We start from the raw sequence: 20,635 nt of genomic DNA, 5'->3' as shown, positions 1-20,635 counted from the left end.
TTAAAAAGTAGACAAAGGCAACAAAGGCTCCCAAAGTGAAGAACTGCAAGCAGAACAGCACAAACTTTATAGAAGTGAACTTGTCTCAGCTTCTTCTGTGTGTAAATAATCTTTGCATATTTATTGAAAGGGCACACCTTGATGTACAGTACACTAGTTCTTTTATACTGAAAATGTATTTGGGGCAGCATTGGTAACAATAGAACTCAAAAACGTACTCCTAACAATGTTCATTGCTCACTTGCAATGTGTCGTCTTTGTGTGTCTACGAGAGAGAAAGTAATGTGAGAAACTGAATGTATCCTGGAACTAAAAAGGATTTTAAAATGGTACTCAAATTATGTGAAGATTTTGTTATATATTTTGAACTTTGTTATGCATGCAATCTTATTTGAGTGTGTTTATTTTTGGCTTGTTCATAATTGTGATCCAGCATGTAGTTTGTTTCCTTCACAAAGTTGGACTTTTACTGTTGGAGTACTCAAGTCATAAAAACATCTCAAAACTCTTTAGCCCACTGATGCAGTAACTTCTGAATCCTTTAACTGTTGAATGGGGTGTCTTAATATCAATTTTGAGCACATTACCACACATCTGCTTCAAATGACATTAGATTGTCTAGACAGAAGAACTATCACGAGAAATGTAATACAGTCAAATCTCTCTACTATGCCACCCCGCTACTATGCCACTCTCGGTATTATGCCACTTTTGCTCAGTCCCAACTATAAATTCAATGTAAAAAAAAATTTACTATGCCACCCCTACTCTCGCTACTATGCCACTTTTGTGTGATTGTTAAAAGGCACAAGTTGTGAAATTCCGCGCAGTGCTCGATTATTATACTGTATGGTAGTGTGGGACATTGCAGTTAGGTGGGATGGAACATAGCATGCACACAGGGAGGGTGGAGGGTGGCGATGGGGGTAGGTCGCTGGCCGGGTGACAGTCACGTGACAGAGGTAGAGCGGGAGGGGGTCGACTAGCGACAGGATGCAGGTGTGCGGATGTGGTTGGGAGGGGTGGAGGATGAAGAGGTGAGGGGGAGAATGAGAGGAGACAGCTAGCACCAGCCGACTATTCTTGAGAGCTTTGGACTGATGGGTAACTTGAGCAAATAAAGCCGTTTTTACGAACCCTCCGTATTATGCCACTCTCGCTACTATGCCACTTTTGCTCGGTCCCGGTAGGTGGCACAGTAGGGAGATTTGACTGTATGCTGTCTTTGGAAGGTTATGTTAGTGATAATGATGCTGCACTTTGCTTTCCTCCTGGGATTGTTGCCAAGGGTGAGAGCTGGCAGCACGGAACCAACATTTCAAGTGATGCTGTAGGCTTTCACACAGCATTTTAATCCATGAATTTGAAGATCTGAATACCCTTAGCATGGACTGTTTTTGACACCCGAGTGAACACCATTTGCTTTCATGTTGCCATGTCAGGTAAAAATGTAAATGTCTCTCCACGTTGTCGCACAAATGCTGTTACATTAAACAATGTCATGGGGATGAAAAAGTAGAAAGTGTACTTTTGTTACTGCGCTGTTGTTTTTTTCTGTTCATTTTGGTTTTTATGTCAAAACATGCAGTGACAAGCTTGAACCCTGACTTGTCGTGAAGTGATGGCAGCCATTCCCCAATTCATCTCCAAGCCCAAGTTTGTTTTGTGTTTCTGTTATCATAGTTTTTACAAACTTGTCAGGTTTTGTTTTATCTTCACAAACTTGTCAGTTTGTGTTTGTCATCTTCACAAGCTTGTTATTTTTATTTTCTTTTAGTTTCTGGCTACATTAATAGTGATACTTTCTGTGAAGCTTACTCTGCAATTTAATAGTGATGCTTTCTGTGCCATCCTTCTCCCTAGTCTATGTTGTGAGAGCCAACATGAACACTCCCATCAAAGGATGTTTTGTAACGTGATCATTAGAGAACCCTCATATTTTCCATGGATTAGTCAAAAGTGATAGATACCGGCTTGAAGAAGTTTGAATTGATGCAAGCTTGTACATGTTGTCATAAACCGACGAAGGTACAGTTGTTAATCTCATTTTATGAGTATTTTTGCAACTGTGTTTATCGCCCAGCCAGTGTGTAGCACCAAGTGTGCCTAGCTCTTGTAATGAAAAGTATTTACCAAAAAATGAGCAGGGCTGTTTGGGTCAGTGATTGGTAAGCAGACCTGCTTTTTGCTTTTTAAAGTAATTTTAAACATTCCACAGCACCCAATTTATAAAAGAACCAACAACCAATTTATTGTTCACCAGTAGCAGCACAAATGTTAGCAAACATGCACTAAATTATTTAAAATATTTTTGACAGTTCCCACCACTTATGTGCAAGCACAAGGTTTTAGATTTCATTAGGCAAATGTTCATTTAACCAACATGACAATTAGTTATGTCAATCTTCAGGTGAAATACAGCAAGATACAGTATGTGCTGCATTTGTTTTGGACCTGCTTTGGATAGCAAATTCCTGCTAGCAAAACAAGTGAAAACATTTTTGTACAACTTTTTCAATTTAGACTGGACAAACTTTATTACATTTACTTGTATTTAGAAACTACATTTCAGTGTATTTAAACTCTTTGCCAGATGAGCTGTACTATCATGAAAATGTCGGATCATGTCAGCTACAACATGCCCCTTAAACCACCATCTTTAGAATACTGTCTACCAATGTGCATGTCTTAGTTTGTCACACATTTTCTGAGTAAGACAAACTGACAGACCCCACGTTTCATTGTCCTTAAGGCAGGCAATACTGGCACAGCTGTCATGAAGTCTTAGGGCTGCAAGCAGGGAATCAGCCTATTTATAACTGTTACCATACTCACCATGCAAAGTTATCTTATAAAATGTACATGAAATACTGGGTGTAAGAAACGATGCTATCTCATTTAAGATCATTGAATAAAGCAGGTAAGGAGAAACGCTTTATATTACTGGTGCAAGTATTCCACCAAAGAAACTCAATATGCATTTTCAGTTTGTAATGCTCATGGTTTCCTCAATGCTGAATAAACAGTTCAAATATTTGTTGAGAGATATTGCTGCCACAGTGCATGTTCCAGCATGATAAGAGACAATGTGATTGTCGCGTGTCGCTTGCTCTGGGAGGCCCGACGTCACTGGTGCTGACGTAAGATATGGAGGGTGGGGAGCATTACGTAAGAAGAGCGGGAAATCCAGAGAGACAGGGACGAGATATTGAAGGCCTGGGGTTGGGTCGGCAGAGAAAGAAAAGTTTCTATACGGAGAAAAGCTGTTGTGCTCGGGATTTGCTGCGGTGCACGTGGGACGGGTACGAGCAACGGATCAGTTTTCTCCTGCGTTTTCTGTGTGTGACAGAATCAACGCGTCACGAGCCGAATTGGGTGAGTAAATAGAGCTTTCCTGTCGCCTTGTCGCAGGCGAGACTAGCATGATATTGCAAGAGGTAGCTAGCTGATCAGTGCGCAGACATGCTGGGAGCGCGAGTGACTGGCTGGGAGATCTCTGTATAGGTGTATGTGGGGCGGGGGAAAACTTATGTGTTGAGTTTATATCTTAGGGAATTTTTATTTGTGTAATGAGTAAACGTTACGGGGACTCGCTCTAAACAGGCTCAGAAAGATACGCTTGGACCATCGACCATCAGACAAGTCGTCGTAAGGACGGACTGTACAATCACCAAGCCGCAGAGCAACAGGCGAGAGTGTGACGGGTCACTGGGTGTGGTGACGTCAACATCGCCTGGCATCAGACGAGTCGTCGTGAAGACGGAGTGTGTACTGTAATCGCATTGCCTCAGGTAGTGGTCAGGAGGGGTGGATAGGTTGTGTGGTTATAGTGAACTCAGTGTCGCGCTGGTCCATTAGCTTGTCTGGCGGGTGTATTTAATCGTTTGTGTATGTTGGGTAATGCTGTTGCTGCTTTTTGTTGGTTTTTTTTTTTTTCAGGGGAAGGACTCTCCTCCAACTGGTTTACTTTGAATTTTGAGGTCAAGTTGGTTTTCTTTTCCTTTTAAGTTGGCGAGTCTTATTTCTGGGACCGCTAATAAACTTTGGTGCTGTATTAATTGTCTCCTTGTGCACGTGTTTTATGTCCACTGAAGAGTGATTGGCTTCGTTGCTCGCGGCGGGCGCGTAAAAGTTTCTCTGTGTGATTGCAAGCGCGTCTGTGAGAGAGCAAGTCTTGCGACGCCCGACCGCGTCTCGCGACAGTGATGACAACCTTACCAACCGGGGTGCATGCACCCAAGTGAAAAAGAGAAATTGTGTAGATATGGACTGTGTGTGAAAGTTAAACAAAAAAATCAATTAACTCCTGCCTTCCTTTTTCAACAACTATCAACAAAGTACAAATGTGAAGTGGCCTTTATTTACTGTGCAATAAACCCCATCCAGAAGAAAAAAATCATTCACACCTAGCCAGCAACTAAGGCTATATCAATGCAAGGCAGCTAGAAACAGATGCCACACGCAGATAAAGAACAGCGTGCGTGCAACAATGGCAAAATAGGTATGACTAAAGTGAAAAACAAAAAACCCTGCATTATTATATGGTTTTTAATAGCTTTATTTCACATTTAAATAAATTAACTAGAAAGAGTTAGGGTTAAGCACAGAAAGGTGCTTAAAGTCATGGTTACTGGAATGAAAACAGATTGGTTATCTTCCTACCTTGAACCCTTTCAGTTATGACCTGATTTTGGTGGATTTTTAGTAGGGAGATTTTACGGTGTCTGATAATTCTAAACAAAATGAAACATCTCAAACATGCAATCTACTCAGAAGAATTTAACAAAGATAATAATTGTGTCTAGTGTACACAATGACATCAAGTCTCAAGTAACCAGTTACAGAATATTATACCAAAAGGCAACAATTTGAGTTTATGATCCCCAAAACATATCTTAACTCATGACTTACAGCATGTTATACCAAAGGCAACAATTTGAGTTCATGATTCCGATGATGAACCTGAACCACCAGCTATAGTTCATAAAAGATATCAACCATCTACTGCACATCTATGAGAAACCCCCATGTGGATAACACTTGGAAGATCTTTTAACTAAACCATGAGGGAAATTAACATCACATGCCTCCAAAAGCAACACTAGCCCGTTGCCAAGGATATACCCTTTGACCAGGGGGGGCAATCTTGTATCTGACCGTCTCCCCACCACAAGCCATGATGTGTTCAAGCAGCTGAGAAGCTGATCGCTTTCGCCGAATGATTAAAAAACGCTCCCCTCCCTGAGCTTTGCTGTTGCTTTTTAAATTGAGTCGACGACATTCATTGTGAATGATAATGCGCTCATCCTTGCGGAAAAGCGGTGAGAAAATCAAGTCGTCCTGGCGATCAGATGCTGCATAGTTCTCTAACAGCTGTGTGACCCGCTGACGAAAGTCTGTGGTGATGCCTTTTGAGGAACTGAGGCCAAGACCCTCACGGTTGATGACTGTTGTCACGGCAACAGGCTCCTCCATGCCTGTTCCATCTTTGCCAATCCCGCCTCCTGTCCAGCCCATCTTCTGCAAAAGTTTCTTTCCTTTGTTGGAATCAGGAATTGATTTTGCCATAGAGGCTGGAACAGTAGATACACCAATGGTGTTGGCGAGATCAGAAAAAATCTCCTCCTTTGTAATTTCGGGTGCATTGGAGTCGTGGGCTTGCTTGGTGAGGATGGTCCAACATTGCTGACGCAAAACGTCTACTGCGCGCTGGGAGGCCTCTATCTTTGCAGCTGGCTTGTTGGCCCCTACAATATCTGCCAGCACCTGGCCTTCAACTCTCAACATGCATCTAGAGGGGCAAAATCAGTCACAATAGTTTAGAAAGATATCTAAAGGACATTAAACATGCAATATAATTGAATTCAGATTAAAACACATTACCATGGATACAAACCTGAAAATCCTCAAAACTAAAGGGGGTAGGTGGGAGTATCTTTATTTGCAGTACATGCACTATGTCAACAACTATAGAAAAATACACTCCTAAACTGTATTATCAAATGTTCATAAACAATCTACACATCATTGTACTCTGCCATGCCATTGTTCTAGTAGATCCCTTAATGTCACGGATGTTGCATAAAAGAAAAAAGAAAAACTCCCCAAATTTACTGCAAGGCAGAATCTCAGTTCAAGAAGCTTATTAGCAGAAAAAAAAATGTATTGGCTAATTCATATTATAAATACCATCAATATTAAACGATGATTTTAGTTTTATAACATCTTCAAATTTTTTTACTAACAGCAATAGTGCACAAAATGCAAAACACGGAAAAGGGGAGAGCCTTTGAAAAAAAAAAACTGTCTCACTATGAAAGAAAAAAATTGAAAATTTTTCAATAAAATTATTCCAGCTTGCCAATCCAAGTACAAACACATAAAAAATGCAACATAACATACATAAGTAACCCATGCCTATTATTTGCTAAATAAGTGAAAGCAAAATCTACTGTTTCTTGAAAAAAGTCAGCACGACCAGATCTTTGGAAGCAACCATCTGCAAAGCATCTTCAAGACAACAAAGGTAAGAATTCATGTTACTGGTTGTTACACTAGGAAAAAAAAAAACCCCAACAACTAGGGCCTCAGAACTGCTAACATTGGCCTTGACATGAACAGTCATTGTCATAATACAATTGACTGGACAGCCTCTTTCATATTTTGTAAAAGAACACTTGCACGACAAATGTCATGACACTTGAGTATGAGCCATGGAGCACTTACCGGATGGCACCACTTGCTCCATGTGCAGCAAAGTCATACTCCAGAAGCATTTTGCTGAAGTCAGCACTTCGACGGAGAATGCTGGCCCCATTGACACTGCTGTTGTGGTGTTGAGGCTCCACGAGGACAAATTCACTCAGATCCTGGGCCACACCCAAATCACCAAAAAACAACCAAAAAAAAAAAAAAACTTCACTCATACTTTCAAATACGTTTCAGAATGAAGTTTTAACCTGTAGTAGCTGAAGTATTTCGACAATCTCTTTATCTTATTCTCTTATTATCCGAGTTATATTTTTGCCATCTCAAAATCTTTATAAATTTTCTTCCTATCTGCTAGTCTTGCATAAAAGTGGAAACAACTCTGTGTATTGGTTTTGAAAGTATTATTACGAGTCTTAGCCATATTTTTCATGACACTCACCTTTGCAACATAATTGCGTTTCTTGATGTTTGTGATTGCTTCTACATTGGATTCTTTCTGAATGGAGTAGCTTGGAGCACCAGAGTTGTCTGTACTTATGCTGGAAATGACAGCTGACGTCGGTTTTACAACTGTCTGCACAGGTGGGTCACAGGAAAATTCTTGATCGGAAGCCTGGAGCTCTTTCTGACAACCATCAATCTCAACAATGCGAAGGTATGGTTTCATAATCTTTTTGAGAGCAGTTTCAAAGGCTTCAACCTTGGCTGTGCGTTTGTTCAGTCCTGAGCAAACTGCGATGTTTATGCCATCAAACTGTACACTGCAGAAAAAAGTTCCTGTCCCTCTTACAACAGGGCCTGACTCAATTTCACACTGGATATGCACATGGGCTCGGTTTGAAGCGGAATATAATTTGTCTACTGCATTTGGACGTTCTGTCTTCAAATTTTTCACCTCCATAGCTAGTCTTTTGATCTTGCCTACACACATTTGCTGGCTTGCTAGAACAAGACACTTGGCAAATGGCTTGGCAGCTTCTCGTGCCACCTGCTCTGCTGCAGCAGTTGCTGCTGCCACACTTGCAAAGTTATCATTTCTGCTGGTACCAATGCCATTGCTTTTGTGCTGCTGGGATGTGCCAGGTCTAAAGGTGTCTGAATAACAGTTCATTCCCCCAAAACTACTTGTGGGTTGACAGCTTGGCATTAAGCCCCTGGCACCAGCACTATTATGCTGCCCAGCAAGCCCCACTAAAGGCCTGGCTGAAGATGATTCATGCTTTAATTGCTCTAATGGTGAGCCACCTTCAAAATAGTCCTCATGTCTTTCTGGTTTAACAAACTGCTGGTACCTTCCACCACCGACTCTAGTTGTTGGACCATTGGACCCCCTTGAAGGGCCATTGCCTCTTTGCTGAGGATCTGTCAAGAGAGCTTGTGCTGTGTTGCCTCCCCTTGGAGAATTATAACCATGAATGTTCATGCTGACACCAGGCTTCTGATTATGAAACTCCCATTGGTAACGCATCCCTGCAGTCAGATGATGTTGCTGAGCGCTGGAGGACATGGTGACATTGTGTGTGTTCCTGTTGTATGGGTTAAGGCCCTTTAGCAACTGCTGTACCATGACTTCCTGCTGTGAACTCTTAACTTTCTGTGATGGGTCCCCAAAATATTGCTGCTGCAACTGGGGACTGAAAGAATCAGGGCTACTTGTCGAAAGCTGCTGATAACTATGAGACTGAGTGTCTCTAACTGATGTCTGTGGCCCATTGTAACGAGGAAATGACTGATCACTGTTATACTGTTGTGCATGTGGTGCAGTAACATTCTGAAAATTCTGTGGTCGTTGAAAAGCTGGATTGTGTTTTGACATCTGGTACTGGTCATGAATGAGGGTGATGTCTATGCTCCGGTACATGTCTGAGGAGTTCACAAAATTCATCTTGGATATAAGCTGCTCACAAACTATAAATAGTGCCTGCAAGAGAATAGGCTGAATAGTAACATCAATCAACATTTACTGAAAGATGAAGAATACTACAGACGACAGAGAGCAAAGAAAATCAACAGAAGCTTATTTGACATTTTTTATAGGAATGTCTGGCTAACTCTCACAGAGAAAGCAAATAATCCAGAAGATAGACACAGAGTACCCAAATGCAATCAACATCTATAAGAAACCAATGCAACGCATTAGAAGTACCTCAGGCAAGGAAAGCGAAGCTATTTGAATACTAGATTGCTAGTGGTGGAACGAAAGTATACTGCGGTCAAATGCTTCTTAAACATACAATAAAAACAATTTATGACAGAACTTCTCAAACATTTCAATGATATAATTTTCAAGAAACAACGCTGGCTTCTTGTAGTAAATGTAAATGAAAGATGGAAGCTTAAAGCTTAAAAGGGAGAGTTATGCAAGTTTGTCGCAGCACAGAAAAAGAAAAAAAATATTTATCCAATATCCACAAAAATAAAGTGAAAAATAATACTTTAATAGATAATACATTTTAGACTTTAAATATTGCCTACTATTATACTGTCATTTCATCTTATGTAGTGCAAATTCATATCAAAGTAACCGATAAATGTCTTGAACATGGCTCATCTAGACTGACTGATATGATTGAATGCTTTAGCTGTTGGAGTTAAGTAGCTTATAGTAAAATAATCCTTGAAGGAGCCAACAATTTCTTCCCTTATTTAATCACTTATTTGAGCACAATATCATGTGTTTTAATACACTACCCAGTTCATATTAGACTGTGACACTACCCAGTTTGTGTTACAATAGGTAGTGGAAGTAAAGTTTTATTTACTGTATATCACTTTGTAATGTGTGTTTCTGTGATGTGTAGGAAAATGCAAGGAAAAAAAGTAAAGTTCTAATCATTTGTAGAAGCCTTAATACACTACTTCAAAGGTGTAAAGTTGTGTTTTCATAAATTTTTTTTTCAACTTAAGGCATGCTTGCCAGTTTTAACAAGTGATGATAACAATGACAACTTAACATTTTGCAACTATATGTTGATCCTAGTTCAGACAAACAAATCAACAGCTCAGGATTATTAGTTAACCTTAAATATATGATCCAAAATAAGCCAAAATGAAACATTTTGCCAATGTGATTTTACTTCAAAAGAATATTTGAGAGTTCCAAAAACAAACAGCAACACACTATTATGTATCAAAAATGATCAAATCTACAGACTTTGTGCTCCATTTTTGTCTAGGCATACTAGTATCCAAATTTCTCTATCTGTAGCCCCAAAGTTTGATAATTTTCTAATTTGTTGGGTGGAATCAACACATTGTTGTTAAACACGTATCTTTTAAACCAGTGGTTCTCAAAGTGTGGTCTGCGGACCACTAGTGGTCCGTGGGCATAAGTCAGGTGGTCCGCGGCTGACAGTCGTCATATGTTAGCAAGGTGATGTTTAAAGTGATGCATTCCTCGCATTAACATTTTAATTACAAAGAACGAGGTATTTTATGTCAACTTATTACTATGCCACTGTCACAGAAGGACATTTAGTTTTGAATTGTAATGAAACAAATGATACAATTTAAATTTGAAATTCATAGTACAGACTGATTTTTAGGCCTTGGTGGTCCGCCATAGTTTTTACTTAAGTAAAGTGGTCCACGGTCCGAAATACTTTGAGAACCACTGTTTTAAACTACAACAGATACAGCTACAAAATTTGGCAGGATTGTTCAAGGGTATGTAAAAATATTTGTAGGTTGTAAATCTGTCATAAAACATTTACTCAAATTTTACAGGAAGAGAAAATAGATAAAAATGAAATCTAAAACAACATCCATACAATCATTCACTAATTTTCAGGTATAAATTTTAAATCCCATTAATGAATATATAAGAGTTAAGAATCATAGTTATAGAGCTATAAGAAATTTTGGTTCACATAATAGCCTCAGTTTTGCCGGCAAGTACCGGATGTGCAAGTCCCCATCCTGTGCAGTCGCAAGACATTGCCCCTCCTCCCTCATCATGTAGTTGCGAGACAGACTTTCCAAGTTAATTCTGTACAGTCAAGAAGCACACACGCTCCTCACTAATCCTGTACAGTCACGAGACAGACTGTCCTCACTAATTTAAGCAAATGGACTAGATGAAGCACTGCACCCACACACTTTTGTGAAATGGTGCTGCAATTTAAAAAGTGTTACTTTTGTTTTCAAAGTTGTAGCTACGCTTCCCATGCGGCCCACTGAATGCATGCTTTTGTTCTAATTTCCATTTCCCATTGAGCCACACTTGGCTTTGCTTTCTGTTAATTAAAGGCCGAAATTTTCCCACCTTGGGAAAGTGAGTGGTATCGCCCATGCGAGGGAAGGTAGAAGAAGTCGTCTTCAATTACTACCCAGACAAAAGGTGGGGTGGACATCACAGGCACCCCCGACTAGCCTGGCAATAAAACGTCTCCCTCACCCTTGCTGTAGGGTCGGAGAGCTGAAGTGAAAGGACTTCTATCTGAACATACTGTCAGGATTAGGACTGAGTGTATTCTCCACAAACAAACAAAACTAGAATATATAAAGGAGAGAAGAATGAACAGCGCGAATGACACAAACATAAAAACTGAATTTTCAAACTTTATTTTTATTGCTTTTTTAATATTGAATATTATCATCCCTTATGAGTAAAGAAAGATATAGAAAGATAAAGACAGATAGATGAAAGCAATAAAAATAAAGTTTTAAAATTCAGTTGTCTCTGTGCTTGTGTCATTTCCACTGTTCATCTTTTTCTCCCTTATTTTTCTCTTGATTTGATGGAAAATACATTCGATTGTCGGTCCTAACCCTGACAGTATGTTCAGCTTCAAACTGTTTCACTTCAGCTTTCTAAACGCCAACACCAAGTACTCGGCTGAGAAAGATATTTTATTACTCAGTTTATTGCCTGTGATCTCCACCCTGCCTTGGGGCGAAGGGAATCAATTAGGGAAAACTGACCGCTTGTAAAAGTCTCCACCACGTGGACTCCTACCTTCCCTTGCATGGGCGAAACCACTTAAAAAAAAAAACACCCACCACAACATCGGCCTTTAAACGACTTGATAATTTTAGTGTGAAATTTGCAAAAGCATACAAATCTAAACCGAATCCCTGAAAACGCAAACTCCCTGCGGATAACCGCTCATATAATTCTGCATCAATAGTATCATGTGACCAAAGATTTTCTATCCAGCCGAGAAACAATTCAGAGCAGAAGATGAGGAGGGGTAGGAAACTTGTCAAGTATTGCCTATGATCAAATGCTGCCTCACTTAAATAAAAGGACAAACAAGATAACTGGCATACTTCTGTTTCATTCTCTCTCGCTGTTCTTGCATGATGGCTGGTTGTACACCAGCACTCAGTTCTTGAACTTGTCTCATGACTTCATCAGGATAGGTACAGCCATACACCTCAATACTTATAAAGCATCGAGAAAGGCAAATGAGACGATCTAAGGGAAGTGCACGATGGTTGGCTTGCAGAAACTCCCTCCTCATCCGCCACTCAGAATCGCTCTCATGTTCGTCTCGTAGACTCTCCACATCAAATGTACAATCGTCCATGATTGGTTTCTGATCTTGCCTTGTGCTTCTCAACTGGCGAAAAATATAAAAAAAAATGACCGAGCTACAGTTTAACAAACAGAACAAGAAAAACTTGAATTTTAAGTCACCAAGACTTTCTACCATGTGACTGATTTCTGAGTGGTTTAAAGCATATTCCAAAACAGTTTGATAGTATCTGGTATTACTTATTTATAAAATATAAAACTGAAATGTTTGTGCAAAAAGCTGTCATTAAAAAGCACTAAATAAAAAAGTAAAATTGAAATGCAGAATTCAGCTGACAAAGATGAAACTGACTTAACAAGTAGTAACAACAGCAGCTGTAGTTGCTATGTTCAGTGCTACTGGATGAAATGTTTAAACAAAATGTAATTTACAATGAAACAATGATAATAAAAAGAATTTCTCAAGTGCTGCATTCCAGTGTATTACAAGCTGCTCTTCTATCTCTCCATGGACGTGTATTTATGGACTGATGTTTGCATGCCGAGACTCACTCTTGGCCTCTTGTGAAGTGATCCGCGGTTAGTCTCGCTGAGCCGTAACAAAGAATATGAATAAACCGGAAGCTATGTTGTCTAATGCCTCGTTTTGGCAGTTAACTGGAAAAAAGCGTCTGCCAGCAGTCCAGGGATTTTAGTTTGTGATCTCTCCTTTTAAAACTGTAGCAGACAGACATAATAATTATTGGACCTGGCAAATATCTAAGAATAAACAACTTTTTTTTCCAAATAATTTATTTTGTAATACTATTTTATTTTTGACTGACTTTTTTTTACTGTTGTCTATTTCCTGTCTTATTATTTGGTCCATGTATAATTATCGTCATAAAACATGGACCAATAAGAACTACAACTCCATATTTTTGCCAACAGTTACCACCCATATGGTTCTCCCTCATATGTAAATTAGTAGGCTCTAATTACACGTGAAAGCACTAATGTTGTTGGTTCTTTTAAAGAATAAAGGACCTGTCACAAGAGTGGGGATACTGAACTGACAGTACTGACAGTGAGTCGGTGTGTGAGGCAGCTTGTGCTGTAGAAGATTGTTGCTTAGAGGTCAAGTCATGGATGCTAAGGAATAAACTCAAGCTTAATGATGAGAAGACTGAGGCGATGCTATGTGGTTCCAAGTTTAGCCTTAGTAAAGTCTCTCTAGACTCCATCCAAGTGGGTCAAGCTAGAATCCCCCTCTCCAGCTCCGTACGGAACCTTGGACTCTATGTCGACAATCTTCTAACTATGTCTGATCATGTCAGTTCTGTAGTCAAGGCATGTTATTTCCACATCCACACACTTGGACGACTCCGACCCAGTCTCAATAAGAAGACTGCAAATGCAGTTGCTGTGTCCCTCATCGGTTCTAAATTAGACTATGCAAACAGCTGCCTCTGGGGGATTTCAAAGAGCGAGTTGTCGAGGCTACAGCGAGTGCAAAATACGGCTGCTAGGATAGTTGCACGAAAGAAAATAACTGACCACATTACTCCTGTACTACATGACCTACATTGGCTTCCTGTGGAGAAAAGAATTGAGCACAAATTGTTAACCTTGACATATGGCTGTCTTCACGACCTTGTGCCTGTCTATCTACAAGATCTCATTCGCCGTTACCAACCTCAGCGGAACCTTCGTTCAGCAGCCCAATTCAGACTTGAACGTCCGAGTGTTCAGTCAGGGAATACTAACAAGAAGACTGCGGGTTTTAGATCCTTCTCAAATGTAGCCCCGCTTCTGTGGAACTCGCTTCCCCTCTCGACCAAGGAGTCTGCTAGTCTTGCATCTTTCAAGAAAAATCTTAAGACTCACTTGTTTAAACTTATTTGAAGTTATCATTTGACCTGCAGTTTGGTGGCTGCTGGGATCACCGCGCATTGAGCGCATCTTTGTGATGCGGATACTAGCGCGTTATAAAACTACATCATCATCATCAACTGTGGTCACATTACAATGGTAGGCCGAAACACAGCAAAATTTGAGAAATAAGCTAGTAAACTGTTTAGCAACATTTCTTGATTAAAAAGCGTTTATTACAGGTAGTCCTCGACTTACGACGTTGATCCGTTCTTACGCAGCGTCGTAAACCGAATTTCGACGTAAGTCGGATCCTACGTTCATACAGTACTGTACCATAATAACAGTACAGTACTGCAAACACTTATCCTAACACAGCAACCTACATAATTATCAATAAACATAAGTGCAGTAAAATATTGTGCAGTACAGTACGCTTTGTTATCACTGTCGCTTTCATAGGAGCAGATCCTTTCGCAAGGATGCGATCTTTATCCTTGATAATTGTAGCGACAGTCGAATAACTAATGACCTGCCAATTTCTGTTGCTGTTTTCCCCTTCTCAGACTGCCTTATGACTTCCGCCGCACGTGGAATGAGGCGCACATACAGTTCGACTTACGATGCTTAACCTCGTAAGTCGGAATGAGCGTCGTCACCACGAAACAACGTAACTCGAGACCGTCGTAACCCGAGGACTACCTGTATATCACGTTCTTTGGAACCTTTCATTTATGTTTATAAACTAGCAATGTTTAACCATTCGAAAGAAGCCAATCTTAGGGTAGCAAAACAACAAAACCCTGCAGTTTACGGAAACTACCTATTATAGATAACTATAAATCAGTGATATTCACAGTTGCCAAATCAATCTAGAAACAATTCAATAGTCTTTGACCAATCAAAAATCAGGGCATGCGAGCTCTCGCAGTCTCCTTCAAATACTCTTAGTCCCTGCCAAGCTTATAAAATTGCTATAATGAAACTAAAAGTATGCAAACATTTTAATTACTTTTGAGATTAAGTTCAGAAATTCCTAGATGTACTTATTGAATGATTGATTGGTATCAATAGCACTGACAGTATGCAATAAAAAAGTCTTGAGCTTATTATCATCATCATCTCTTCATCTGACTGAAGCAGAAAAGTTGCTATATGGACTGCACTCATCACTGAAAGTATATAAAGATAACAGAGAGCACAAAGAGTATATAGAGATAATAAAAGAGGACATGATCATTAGGCTTTGCTTAATCTAAGATTTACCTGACTATCCTTTTCTCAATTTTTTGCAGCCAGTCTTGGTTTTGTCAAGATCTGTAATATAAGGACGCTAACTGCTGCTCACAAAACATCTTAAAAGTACTGAAAAGTTGTAGGGTCTTCATTAATACATATAGTTTATGTACTTCACACATTTAAAATATTTCATTTACGATTTTGTTTACAGCTAAATATCCGATTTCATACTGTAAATTTTCCTTGATCTTAGAAAATTATTTTTTTGCATCAACAGCATGCGTTTAACTACTATGTCAGAAACTGCTTATTGGCTTTGCTAATTACTACAGCGAATGCAAATAAACTTAGAAATAGAAGTAATTGCTCATTCTTTTCATTGGGAGAAAGCTATTTTTAATATTCAGAAAGTTTTTTTTTAAAACTGTTTTATATAAATGCTTTAGATGTTGTGTTTTAATGTGAAATAAATGGGCACATTAATTTTTTAAATACACACAAATTAAAGCAATGAAATTTTAATAATAGTCTGACCTTGATAAGTCGAACTCAAAGGGACCCGAAAAAAATTCGACTTATGGAGTTTTTGAGTTAGGGAAAATGGCGGAATAGGCGCAGGTATTTGGCCGGGAACTAACAATTAATTCAATATAGGGAGATTTTTGACTTAGGGAAGGTCGACTTATCGAGGTCCGACTGTAATAAGTAATAAAAAATTACTCCTAACAACAGTCCACACAATGCTAGTCCTTTTTCACATCCTTCCCCTCTTTTCTGCTTATTGCTACTCCCCTGCTCGTCTTCCTTTTGCAAAATCATGATGCTCTGTCCTTGTTACTAAGATCATCTTTACATTTTTATATTTGGCTTTTATTCATCATCAGTACTGTTGTTTATCCTTTCGTCGTTCACATGTTGTTTCCTTGTTTTTCTGTTGCTCATATGTTGCCCATGTCTCATTCTTAAATGCAAAGAGCATGTTCCTTAGGAGTGTGTGTATGTGCTATATAAATTTTGCATTTATTATTAGTATTATTACAAATATATTTTTTACCAAATTTTAAAAACATACGATTTTGAGAGAACACTCCTTTTAACAATATAGTCTCATTTCTCTTGGTATGAATTTCAAAATTGTTGTTTCATGCTACTTTGCTGTTCATTTTCACAGTTTGCTTTGAAGTGAAAGGAAAATTTTTCTTTCATTTATTAATAAGTGTGTGTTTGCTTGCATAGCGCCTTATCCTGGCCTGTGGACTGCTTGAGGCGCTTCACAAATGACAGAAGGTCATGTGACGTGAAAATAAGGTGATGTCGGTGTTCAGAGGAATGTGTCCTTCATACCATACGGTGTAACGGGATGAAACTTCCTAGCAGGACTAAACTTCTCAGTATAGTCTGCGCATGCGCATGAAGCGAAAGTTCACTTCGTTATCACTGCATAGCCATTTTTTTTCTTCGACGAGTTAATAAGTAAAATAGTAAAAGTAAAAATGTTATAGTAAATCGGCGAAGAAAAGAAAAGAAAAAAATGGCTACGCAACGATAACGAAGTGAACTTTCGCTTCATGCGCATACTATGCTGAGAAGTTTAGTCCTGCTAGGAAGTTTCATCCCGTTACAACGGCAGGTCCACATACACCACAAACAACAATCCGCAGACCAAATATCAAAACACCATACAAGCCATGATAAACTGCATAGCAAATCCAAAAAATCCAACAGACGGCACATGTCTGACTGGAATGACGAATAAGTCCAGCACACGTGAAAACTTGCGCCGTTCGTAGTCTGCATGTCGGAAAAGAACCAAAGCCACCGACACAGAAGACACAGCACATTCCAAGCAGGGCAATGGCAGGCCCGTCAAAACACACACAATTGCAAGTCCAACATGAGGAAGACATCAGATAAAACAAAAATACGACAGAGCTCTGCCCCCTCAAGCCAGTTAGGCGAGGGGACATTTACCGCATTACCTCATTTATATGGACAATAAAGTTTCATTATTATTAAAAAGGGGGAAGATCAAGAAAGATAAGACTGCCGAAATCACAGGTCATTTACAGATCTTCCTACCATTGTCTTGAGCAGCAAGAACATATACGATGCCAAATCGCTGTGGTAGTCGAAGAAAACGACTCATTTAAACGAAAAATAACAATAAATTAATCTCTCATAACCACTGATCGAAAATATCCATTTTTACTTTCATATTAAAGTTAAACACATCTTCAAAATGTTGCAACAAGGCGAGAATATATATCAGATAATGCCGAAAAACAAACTTAAAAAAAATGCAGCTCGTTTGTCATGTCTGGCAAAACTTTAGTCTCATATCAATGTTTCATCGGTTCTTGTCTACTTTTTATAAATACCAATTTGGGTGGCTCTGTGAAACATAATTATACAAGGTTGATTTACATCCCACTTAGTAAGTATAAACAAACAAACAAAAATGAAAAACGATGTACCTTGTTCTTTCAACAAAGTTCTGCCGCCGCCATTTGCTCTGCGCCACACAAAATTTCGAAAATGGACTTTTGAGGAATCAAGCAAAAGAAAGTCGTGTGAAAGTGAAATTATCAAAACACCGGAAATTCATAACTTCATAAAAATGAAACAAAATCATTATTTATAGTTTATTGACATTAATTATTGGGTAACAATCTTCATACGAGTTTAAAAGTTTTCTTTTTATTCTTTGAGATGTTTTAAAACATTTCCAGTCTATGTTTTTACCTGACATTCTATGGCGGAAATGATAAATTAGCAGTAGACATCGCTGTGATTAGCATCTCAAAGTGGGGCAAATGACTTGCGTCGTCTGTCTGGGTACTGAACTGCCCACGTAAAAGGGGGTGTTGTCCACTGTAACTGGTGCACATTTTTTTTTAATCAGCTTTGTATTCATGTGGCCTTAAGATGGTAACAACATCTACTCATTTTTGCAAGTAATTAAAGAGAAGAATATATTTTAAAGTTGGGATATTATTTGGAAATGAGAAATTGTTTTAATATTAAAGGGGAAGAAAAAAATACCAATTCACAGTTGAATAGACAGTTCTCTTGAGTCGTTCAATTGGTGGATCCCGGGAAACAACCAAATCATAAAAGGTAATGATTCTGTTTCTTTTTTTTTTTTAACTATGTGCTGCTTTAGTCAAATGAAGTAGCCTGTCTACGGTATTTTGTAAATTACTGTGGTAGCCAATAGTCTATCCACCCAAACACTAAAACAGGCATGCAGCTTTCAAGAAGTGCCAGTCCTCCCTTCAGTTCAACATAGAAGCATGGAGTCATCCATGGCCATCACAGTGATGAAATATACCTCAGTAATCACACACACTTAGACATATTACAAGAATAGTATGACGCAAAGATTTTTGTTCTTTCTTCATTTCTCACAATAGTTTATATGCGTGTGACATGCTTGTGGTTTCACACAATTTTGGAAAACATTCATTTTAGTAGAATTGCCTGGAAAGCCTTCAGAAAGAAATTAGTGTCCTACAAATGCAACCATGCTCAGGAAGACACAGTTTTTCTGCCACACTTTAACTAAAGTGCCAGGCAAACATATACCATCAGTGTTTTAATATTCTTTATTATTCAGCTATAATAACAGTAGTGCTGCATTTCCTTATACATAATAGTGAACACAGTGGTACCTCGACATACGAGTTTAATTCGTTCAGTAACTTTGCTCGTATGTCAAATTGCTCGTTTCTCAAAGCAATTTTCCCCATTGAAATTAATTGAAATGCTATTAATCCGTTCCAGCTCCCAAAACACCACCTCAGTTTGTTTTTGTTAAGTGTTTTTGAATAAGAAAAATGTATTTACAAGAAGAAACATTTATTTATAAATAATAAATACATATTCTATAAAAGCATAATAAAAGAAAAAGTGAAGTGCTTACGGAAGCGCTTAATTTTTGTCACTGGTCTTCGCTTTTTTCGTCACGCTTTGCTCATTTTCACCTGCAGATCGTTTAAAAAAAACTGTCCAAGGAGGTTTGTTTCTTCCTCCCTTTCAGGATATTGCGGAAATGAGTTTGTCGGTTGTCAGCTCCTGAGACTGTTCCTCGACGAGTTCGTTCACATTTCTCTCATCCACCTCCAGACCCATGGATTTTCCCAGAGAAACAATCTCCTCTACTACTGACACTTCGGGTTCCAATCCTTCGAAGGCCCTTTCAGCTACAGCCTCAGGCCACAGCTTCTTCCATGCAGAGGTTAAGGTCCTCGTTGTAACACCCAGCCAGGCCTGATCAATAATTCTTAGGCATATCACAATGTTAAAGTGGTCCTTCCAGAACTCTCGAAGGGTAAGGTTTGTGTTCTCAGTCACCTCAAAGCAGTGCCGAAAAATGTGCTTGGTGTACAACTTCTTAAAATTACAAATCACCTGCTGATCCATGAGCTGCAGGATAGGAGTGGTGTTGGGTGGTAGGTAGAGAACCTTTATAAACTTGAACTCTTCGAGTAAATCATCTTCGAGATTTGGTAGGTGAGCAGGGGCATTGTCGAGGACGAGAAGGGCTTGCATGGGTAGGTTGTTTTTCTGTAGATATTTTTTAACAGAAGGGCCAAACACCAGGTTTATCCACTCCACAAAGAATTTCCTGGTGACCCACGCCTTCGGATTTGCCCTCCACTTAACTTGCAGTTTTTCTTTTAAAATCTTATGTGACTTAAAGGCTCTGGGATTTTCCGAATGGTATACTAGCAGAGGCTTGATTTTGCAGTTGCCACTCGTATTGACGCAAAGCGATAGAGTTAATCTATCCTTCATGGGTTTGTGACCTGGCATCGTCTTCTCCTCTGCCGTTATGTAAGTCCTATTCGGCATCCTTTTCCAAAAAAGCCCTGTCTCTTCACAGTTGAAGACTTGCGGGGAGATGTATCCTTTGGCTTCTATCAGTTCGGAAAACGTTTTGATGTAAACCTCAGCTGCCTTCACATCCGAACTTGCTGCCTCACCATGCCAAACGACGGAGTGAATGCTGGTCCTTTTCCTAAAGTTGTCATACCAGCCCCGACTGGTTTTAACCGAGTTTTTCGATTCTTCGTTTGTGGAAGTGTGTGGGATCTGCTTCAGCAAATCACCGTAAATCGCTCATGCCTTCTCACATATGATGCTTTGTGTGTTCCTCCTTGAAGCTGCTTCTTTGTCACCCACACCATCAGTAGTTTCTCCATCTTTTCATGGAGAGAGGTCCGGAGCTGGCGTTATACCCTTTATCAACTCCTTCTGTTTAAGCACAGTACATATCATTGATGTGCTATGCCCGTACATCCTCGCCAAGTCAATTGCTCGCACGCCTTGCTCATGTTTTTCTATGATTTCACG

General features: G+C 39.3%; 3 protein-coding genes and 1 long non-coding RNA gene across 9 annotated transcripts in view; 1 reads left to right on the top strand and 3 right to left on the bottom strand.

Annotated features, from left to right (window-relative positions):
* Positions 1–4,340: 4,340 nt before the first annotated feature.
* Positions 4,341–12,120, bottom strand: LOC112575008. The gene is made up of 4 exons (XM_025256488.1): positions 11,983–12,120; positions 7,151–8,632; positions 6,727–6,869; positions 4,341–5,791 (listed from the first exon to the last, which is right to left on the bottom strand). The coding sequence occupies exons 2-4, from the start codon at positions 8,594–8,596 to the stop codon at positions 5,080–5,082; spliced, it is 2,301 nt and encodes a 766-aa protein (XP_025112273.1). The 5' UTR covers positions 8,597–8,632; positions 11,983–12,120; the 3' UTR covers positions 4,341–5,079.
* Positions 12,121–12,742: 622 nt separating this feature from the next.
* LOC112575011 lies at positions 12,743–17,826 on the bottom strand. The gene is made up of 3 exons (XR_003101551.1): positions 17,755–17,826; positions 15,308–15,358; positions 12,743–12,907 (listed from the first exon to the last, which is right to left on the bottom strand). It is a non-coding gene; the product is annotated as an uncharacterized LOC112575011 (long non-coding RNA).
* Positions 17,827–18,033: 207 nt separating this feature from the next.
* Positions 18,034–20,635, top strand: part of LOC112574668 (EVI5-like protein) — a 62,041-nt gene continuing 59,439 nt past the window's right edge. For all 6 annotated transcript variants that reach the window (XM_025255879.1, XM_025255877.1, XM_025255878.1 and 3 more), the window contains exon 1: positions 18,034–18,397. The gene's annotated coding sequence lies outside the window, so the exon portion shown is untranslated. The remainder of the gene's footprint in view (positions 18,398–20,635) is intronic.
* On the bottom strand, positions 19,316–20,134 carry LOC112574704 (tigger transposable element-derived protein 1-like). Its single transcript, XM_025255933.1, has one exon. It carries the CDS (start codon positions 20,132–20,134, stop codon positions 19,316–19,318), a length of 819 nt encoding a protein of 272 aa, XP_025111718.1.

This window comes from Pomacea canaliculata, linkage group LG11 (assembly GCF_003073045.1).
Source record: "Pomacea canaliculata isolate SZHN2017 linkage group LG11, ASM307304v1, whole genome shotgun sequence".
NCBI classification, from domain to species: domain Eukaryota; kingdom Metazoa; phylum Mollusca; class Gastropoda; order Architaenioglossa; family Ampullariidae; genus Pomacea; species Pomacea canaliculata.
The sequence above is the reverse complement of the archived record's forward strand: the minus strand, read 5'-3'. Positions and strand labels throughout refer to the sequence as shown.

Excerpts from the sequence above, each read along its gene's own strand:
- LOC112575008 (XM_025256488.1), bottom strand. The coding sequence starts at position 8,596 with ATGAATTTTGTGAACTCCTCAGACATGTACCGGAGCATAGACATCACC. Across the intron at positions 6,870-7,150 it reads AACGCAATTATGTTGCAAAG|GATCTGAGTGAATTTGTCCT; the intron begins GTGAGTGTCATG and ends GGTGTGGCCCAG. Across the intron at positions 5,792-6,726 it reads GGAGCAAGTGGTGCCATCCG|ATGCATGTTGAGAGTTGAAG; the intron begins GTAAGTGCTCCA and ends TTGCCCCTCTAG.
- LOC112574704 (XM_025255933.1), bottom strand. The coding sequence starts at position 20,134 with ATGCCGAATAGGACTTACATAACGGCAGAGGAGAAGACGATGCCAGGT.